The sequence below is a fragment of the Lytechinus variegatus genome, chromosome 2, assembly GCF_018143015.1.
Source record: "Lytechinus variegatus isolate NC3 chromosome 2, Lvar_3.0, whole genome shotgun sequence".
Classification (NCBI taxonomy): Eukaryota; Metazoa; Echinodermata; class Echinoidea; order Temnopleuroida; family Toxopneustidae; genus Lytechinus; species Lytechinus variegatus.
This window is the reverse complement of record NC_054741.1, coordinates 37688190-37695537: the sequence shown is the minus strand read 5'-3', so window position 1 is coordinate 37695537 and position 7348 is coordinate 37688190. Positions and strand designations below refer to the sequence as shown.

Sequence of the window (7348 nt, the reverse complement as noted above, 5' to 3'; positions counted from 1 at the left end):
ATGTTGTGATCTTTACCCAGCCAATCAGAACTCTAGATTTCACGCTACTCAGAAATTTCAAAAATCTCGTCTTGTACATGTATATTACTGTTCATTGCTAGCTGGATTCTGACCAATTTCCAATTAAGATGCAACATATCAAGAGTGACAGTGTGAGAAAGCGCATAGAATGAGCTATACGATAATATAGATAATAAATTGGCTCAAAATGAAAGTTTCGCACAATTTGCAAGAGAAAACAGAGGAAGGCAATTCTGTTTTAAGATATCATTCCAGGCCTAAAATTCATTATCAAATTATTTCATTCAAAATGAATGACAATTATAAGAGTAACATTTACTCTTTCCAATGATGCAACAAAATTTAATTTCACTTGAAGATAAAGTGGTTGCAAAATTCCCTACTGTCATTCAATTTCTTCATCCTGCTATTTAAGGCATACTTGCGTATCATCTTGCTTTGAAAATTCGCCTATCATAATGAAAGAAATGAAAGGCCATTTGATTAAAATAGTCCATGAAGTAAACTACGAACTGGTTACTGGTCTATATATACGCTATACACCATGAAATCGCAACGTAGAAATGTTAGTATGTGAGTACTTTTTACTTAAACCCGGCAGCCACCTGTTTTTCGTTGCCACTTTTTTTTTAATTTTCTTTAATTTCCTTTGACTAAATATAGATTGTTACTCATTAAATCTACTTTAATCTCATTTGGAATAGCTTTTGATAGAGAGGCAAAGCAGCTCCGATGCATTCTCTTAAATCTGTTGTCCAACTGCTTTCATCAAATGATTTTTCCGTTCTGCTACCAGACGGAGTAAACTTCGAACTTTTCATAGCACTATCAAACAGTCCAATTTTATCGAAATCTGGCATACTCTCTGCAAAGTGCCAGTTCAATTCTTTCACATTGGTCTTGCCCCACGACAGCATCTTCGGGTTGTACTCGAGTCCTGCAGCTCGGCAATACATCGGAAGAATTCGGTCAGGTTCGGAAAGCAGTTCGTCTGCATCAATAATGACAGGTTTTTGTCCCAATGTTTCCTCGACGTATTGCATGACATCAATTATTTCTTGATATCCTGAAACAAATATTAATGGATTGTAAGTAAATGTACGTTATAAATGAACCTACTTTTAAAGATATCATGAATTGTGATGGTGCCGATATTAAAGGGGGAGTTCAAATCAACAAAACACGCAGAATGACGAAAAATAGAAACGTCAACCAAGCTGCACACAGAAAATTTCATCTAGATCGGATTTAAAATAAGAAAGATATAACAATTAATTTTTCGCTTGAATAAACAAAGTGATATGTACACCCTTGTAGGTATGCAAATGAGGGAAACAATAGCATCGCCCACGCGCTATACTCATTTTGTATTTTATGATATGAAATATTTTTCTCCTATCCCCCTGCATTATGTTTGTCACTGTTTTAAACTTGTGTGGTTCAATCAAGAGGGTCCATTATTGTCAAATCTGCAAAAATAAAAATATTGTACAATTCATACATTAAAAAGATTAAAGAAATAGAGAGTGATATCGTCGAATCTCTTATTTGTAATCACTGACTTATACGTTATAATTGGTTTGTGTTAAAATAAGCGAACTTTTGAAATATCATAACTTCTTATTTTGTTCCGATTTTGATTATCTTTTAGCATTGAGCTTAGATTTATTTCTCTATTGTTTCAAATCAATCATTTTCTTGGGCGAAATTGGCATTTAATTATAATCATGAACCAAAAAGGTCGCTAACATCATGTGTATCAAACTATCAATCTATTCATAGCCAGGGGCGGTATTTTGAACATTGACTTTTCTCCATATTCTATCTCATCTCAGAGATATGACAAAATCGGTATTCAGGGGAGCATTTCATCAATATTTTCATCCGACAAATTGTCAAATCTGACATCTTTCCATGATTTTGATTGGCTCAGAGGCACTGTTCCTATGGTAACTGTCGGATAAAATGGGATTTGTCGGATAAAACGTCTGACAAGTCCTTTCATGAAACGCCCCCCTGGTGGATGTCATAACTTTTGTCACAAAAATTGTCGTAAATTTTGTCTCTTCTCTTTAGCGCGCAGCAAAAATACGCGGCTTTAAATGCGCGTAATCCTTTTATACAAGCAAAAGATATGACAAAATTTATGACAGGTGAGTAGCAGTCATAAATTTTGGCATATCTTTTAGTACCAAATATCCCGATACCCTGCCGACTGAATGTCAAGCAAATAATTATATTATTTAGATTAGATTGTGGTATTAGTTTCACTCATCTTCCATGACAATTTTAAAAATTATTTTTTCATGCTACAATTAGTTAGGCCCTACATATTAATTCCTCCTTTTTTTCTCTGTTTTCCTTACTTTTCTACTTCTCTAAAATTCTTCACAGCTCCCTCAGTCTCTCTTTGTAATTAAGCGCATCAATATACGCGTAGTTGCACGATGCCAGCAACTGTTTCGGGGATACGCCCTACCTGCCATGGGGCTTTCCTATTTGCTAGAAGGGTTCCAACTGGGAACTAACGATGATTTTGATTGGTTCGCTTCCGAAAAGATGGGTGGGAACTTTGAGAGATATGTCGACAGGGAAAAGACAATGTTCAGAATACCGATTTGTGACAATCATAGCGGTGTCACATCTCGGAGAGAAATGACAAAATTTATGACAAAAGTTATGACAGAGTTCCAGAATACCACCCCAGGAATGTATGCTAGAATACTAATTTCAAAATTCACAACATAATAAGATATAAAAAATTGTTTTTCAGATAGTTTTACTATACGTGTTATGTTCAACGTACACTGCTTGTAATGCATATGTATGCTTAAAAATGAAATTTATGATGGCCGTCATCAAAAGATTCGGGCTGCTTGATACCGTTTAGTTCGTGACGTTCGGACCTTTCGTTAGAGAACGCAAACGCTTATTTACTTATAGGGTCTTGAGGTATTGCTTGCTGTGATTTCTACTGGCTCTAGGCATATACAGTATATTTATAACGATTTTCAGGTGAGCGTTTCATCAACATTCGTGTCCGACAAGTTGTCAGGTCTGACATCTTTCCTAGATTTTGATTGGCTGAAAGGCACTGTTGCTATGGTAAGTGTCGGATAAAACGTCCGACAAGTCCTTTCATGTATCACTCCCCAGGTTAAAGGTTTTCTTTCAACGATATAATGCTTATTCTTTAATGGTCATCGAACGGACGTGCGCGGCCCCTGAATCGGTCACAGTTTATTTTAAAAAGTTGTGAATTAGAAAAAAAAATCCTAGATGTCGAAAATCGTCACCTTTTCCGTATTCTTTCTTCACATCAAAGCGATGTTCCTCGGGCAAGGTATCTGATAACCGCTGGATAGAGAGGAATGTCTTCCTGGGATCTCGGATGAGAAATGTATGTCGGTAGGTCTTAGGAATGAACTCAAACTTTCCCATGATACTAATAGTTACGTCCTTGGCGAACAGAAGCTTAGCATCAGGGAAGTCCCCTTCCAAGAAATCTGCGTTATAGGGAAAAGAGTAACATTTGTAAAATGTCAAGGATGGTGTGTAGTGTTTCTTGCCCACGGCGCAATATAACTTCTCCAAAGAAAAAAACACACACAATTATCCAGAGAATCTATTTAATCCGTTCAATTTTGTACTTTCTTCTCCCCCCCCCCATGCGAGCGCGAAGCGCGAGCTCAACACTTTGGATATTATATATTACTGTGTATATCGAAACCAGAAAAATTGAACATTCTGAATAGCTTTTGTAACCATGAACTAGATGCGTATCTAATACCCCTTTCACAAACCCAATTATGCGGATAATATCCGCATAATTTGTTTAGGGCAATCAAATGTATTGCTTAATACATGCGTGACCAAAATAAAAAACGCGATTAAAGTGTTTTTTTTTTCAGTTTTGGACGCGGGCCGCCAAAACACCGTTGTTATGAAAAAAATCATGGTTTTGAAAAACTGGTCAATTGTCAATCGCGGGGTCAAAAGTATTTAGATTATTTTTTTAAAGAATTGCCAAACGTGCTGGTATGCGTTTTTTCACCAAGCTCCCCCCCCCCGGCCCTCCTTTTATCACACAGAGTTATTTTGGGGTTATTTTGCACACAGAGAAAAACTCAGGCATGTAAACTTGGCATAATGATATACAAGAAATGTGTAAACTTCATGACATTAAGAAGAAAAAATCATTGGGTCTGTGTTTTCGATATTTTGAATAGACTGTATAATTATGTGCGTATGTCAGTTTGGGTGCTTATCTGTTCGAGGCGGTGGTCTGGGCTCTGTGTTTTCATGACCCCCCTCCCTCCCGGTATTTTCACAGATGCATTATAATCACCGGGGGGGGGGGCAGTCAAATGTAATGCTGTACACACACGTGGCCAAATCATTTCCAAACACCCCCGAAACTATTTTTTCTCTGTGTATGGAAATAACAAAATCAAATTTGCGGGCTTTATTTACACATTTTAGCCCGTTGTCGCCAGAATGCGACCAAGGGAAAAAGCTTGGGGGAGGGGAGGGAACATACCCTAAACACATTTGGCTAAGCTTTAGAAAAAAGTACCCTAAATATGTTTGGCGCTGCAGTTTGAGTCTAGTTTGCCATTGACCAGTCTTTTAAAACTAACCCCTTTTTTGAAAATTGGTGTTTTTTAGTCCAAGCGCGGCCCGCTTCCAAAACTGAAAAAAAAACACCCAAAACGTGTTTTTGGGTCACGCGTGTGTACAGCAATACTTTGGACTGTCCCCCCCCCCCGGGGGGGGGTTATAATCAATAAAATAAGCTTATATTATAATTAGTATACTCTACCTCTGACATAGGCGAATGTATATTTCTCTTGAAGAAGATGAGGGCTGTCATTCGCGAAGAAATGTCTTCTTTCCGGTCCGTAGAATTCACTAGATACAAAAGGCTCCCAGAAAATTTCAACATTAGGTTTCCCAAGAGCTTCCATACATCGAGTGAATACTGTAGTACAAGAGCGTGGCAGACTCCATAGGAATACGCGATTTGCTTGCTCCTCTGTTGCAGACGTTTCACTGACCCGTTCATTCAAAGCAGTCGCCATATTGTTTCCCAAATGTAGCAAAATAATAATATGGGGTAAATATGGTGTTATATTCGCTGATGAACTATGCCCTTAGCATTCGTGATTCACTGCACATGCCGATAAAGGCAGAAAACAAAAGGTGTCGTAAAGTGCAAATAAACCCAGTAATGGCTCAAAATTGACTATATATGATTTTCTTCGGTTACTGGCTTATCGATATATACACAGAATATGATTTCACGGTTGCTTAAACTTGTTCAAAGGTTGTTCGACCGGACGAAGGTGATATAGACCATAATGTAGGGCCTATAACAGACAAATTAGTGTTCAGTGATATCAACTTCAGTACATAATGGTTAATTTTGTTCAGGAAAACGGATTAATAATGTATCACTTTGAAAACAATCATTAGCTTCAGTAACTAAGACCATGGACCTATTTGTAATAGGTCCATGCTAAGACTCATACTCGCTCAGATCCTGTCATTGATATAGGTTGAAAATATTTAGTTCAATCTGATTTCAATTAATTTTCTTTTATGAATATTGTGTGTGTATGTGTGTGTATTTGAGTTTTGTCTGTATCAATCAGATATGATTATTTACGTCTGGGACCGACCTTTAACGTCACCATCCGAAAGACGTGACCAGGGCTCGAACCTCGAACCTCTGCATCAATTTGTAACTTCCCCACAGCTTGGATTAAAGGCGCACACCACAACGCCCAGTAAAAAATGAAATGTTAATTTAATGCTCAGCATTCAAAGTTTCGTAACAGTGAAGAACGTAGAATAGTGTATAATAGGGAAATTCAGTAATCGTTTGTAATCGATTATGTAGGCTAAATAATGGCTCTCCACTCACTTTTACGAATATCAATTCGATATATATCTATCCAGGCGCGGATCCAGGAGGGGGCCGAGCCAGGAGGGGGCCGAGCCGGCCCCGGCCCCCCTTTTTTTGACAACCTGCAGAAAAAAGTGTACTCTTTATCTTGATAGAAACTACGAAAAGCAGGAAGAAAAGTAAGAAAGAGCTATTATACCCATGATGTGTAATTTACAGCCTCGTACCGGCCGGCCCGACCCCGAAAGGAAACAAGAAAAAGATGAGCCTTTATATAAAGAAATTTCGCTCGCGCATCGCGCTCGCATTGCCTGTGTAATGAATCCCATTCAAGAGGATTAAATGGCACTTTATATATCCAGTTCTGAAATCAATTTGCACACAATATTTTAGCTCACACATCAAGCTTTCATTATTTTGTTTGATTTACACAAATTGTTATATCAAAATTTTCAGCTCGCGCGGTGCGCTCGCATTGTTTTATTTGTGAGATACCTATCCTCTTTGGAAATTCTTTCCAAAATTTGTCAAAATGCTCCTGTATCATGTCAGTATATCAACAAATTAAGCTCATGCTTCGCGCTTTTATTTAATTGTTTGAGACACACAAGCTTGTTCTTTAATTTTAAATAAAAACGCGCTTAGACCGTCCAGTTTTCAGGTCGGAATAATTTATCACTCTCATTATTTAATTGGTGATTGTATCCTCTTCATTAATCACTCAAAGCAGTCCTTATTGAGTCCCTTAATTTTCACTCTCGCATTGTTTAGTTGGATACTTATCTTTGTTCATGATTATAAAAAATGCTCAGAATCTTCAGTTCTAAGGACATAAAATATCAAAGAATTTTTTGCTCGCGCTTCGTGCTCGCATTATATATTATGACAACATGAGATACCTTATCTTGTTTATAACAATAAAAACTAACATATACTTAAACCTTCAGTCTTTAGTTAGGACTACCCCCTGAAAAAACAACAAAAAATAGAATTATGGCGGCCAATCGAGAAAAATGTTGCTGAAAATATTTTTCGGCCCCCCTATTGGCGAAAGCTGGATCCGCCCCTGCTATCTTTATATATATGTATATATTAAGATCAAAATCAAATCCTCACACAATACACACTCACAAATGCACCTACTACACTCTTTCAAATGCATTGATTTTTTATTTCATCCCAAATCGAATATATGAAGTCAAAATAAATAATGACAACAAAGTTTATAATTTCCATTTCATATTCCTAAAAAAGTTAAATCCTTTTGCAAGAAAGAACGGTTGACTAATGATCCCCCCCAAAAAAAAAAATAACAAAGAAGAGAAGCATCCCAAAAATAACATACACAACAATTTCTTTCCCGTTCTAATTCCCACAAAAACTTCATCTTATCGAAACGAAAAGGGGTAAACAAATAAC

General features: G+C 37.1%; 1 protein-coding gene across 1 annotated transcript; it reads right to left on the bottom strand.

The window, feature by feature from the left end:
- Positions 1-552: 552 nt before the first annotated feature.
- Positions 553-5256, bottom strand: LOC121409453. Its single transcript, XM_041601384.1, has 3 exons — positions 4844-5256; positions 3318-3527; positions 553-1087 (listed from the first exon to the last, which is right to left on the bottom strand). The coding sequence occupies exons 1-3, from the start codon at positions 5100-5102 to the stop codon at positions 702-704; spliced, it is 855 nt and encodes a 284-aa protein (XP_041457318.1). The 5' UTR covers positions 5103-5256; the 3' UTR covers positions 553-701.
- Between the last annotated feature and the right edge of the window lie 2092 nt (positions 5257-7348).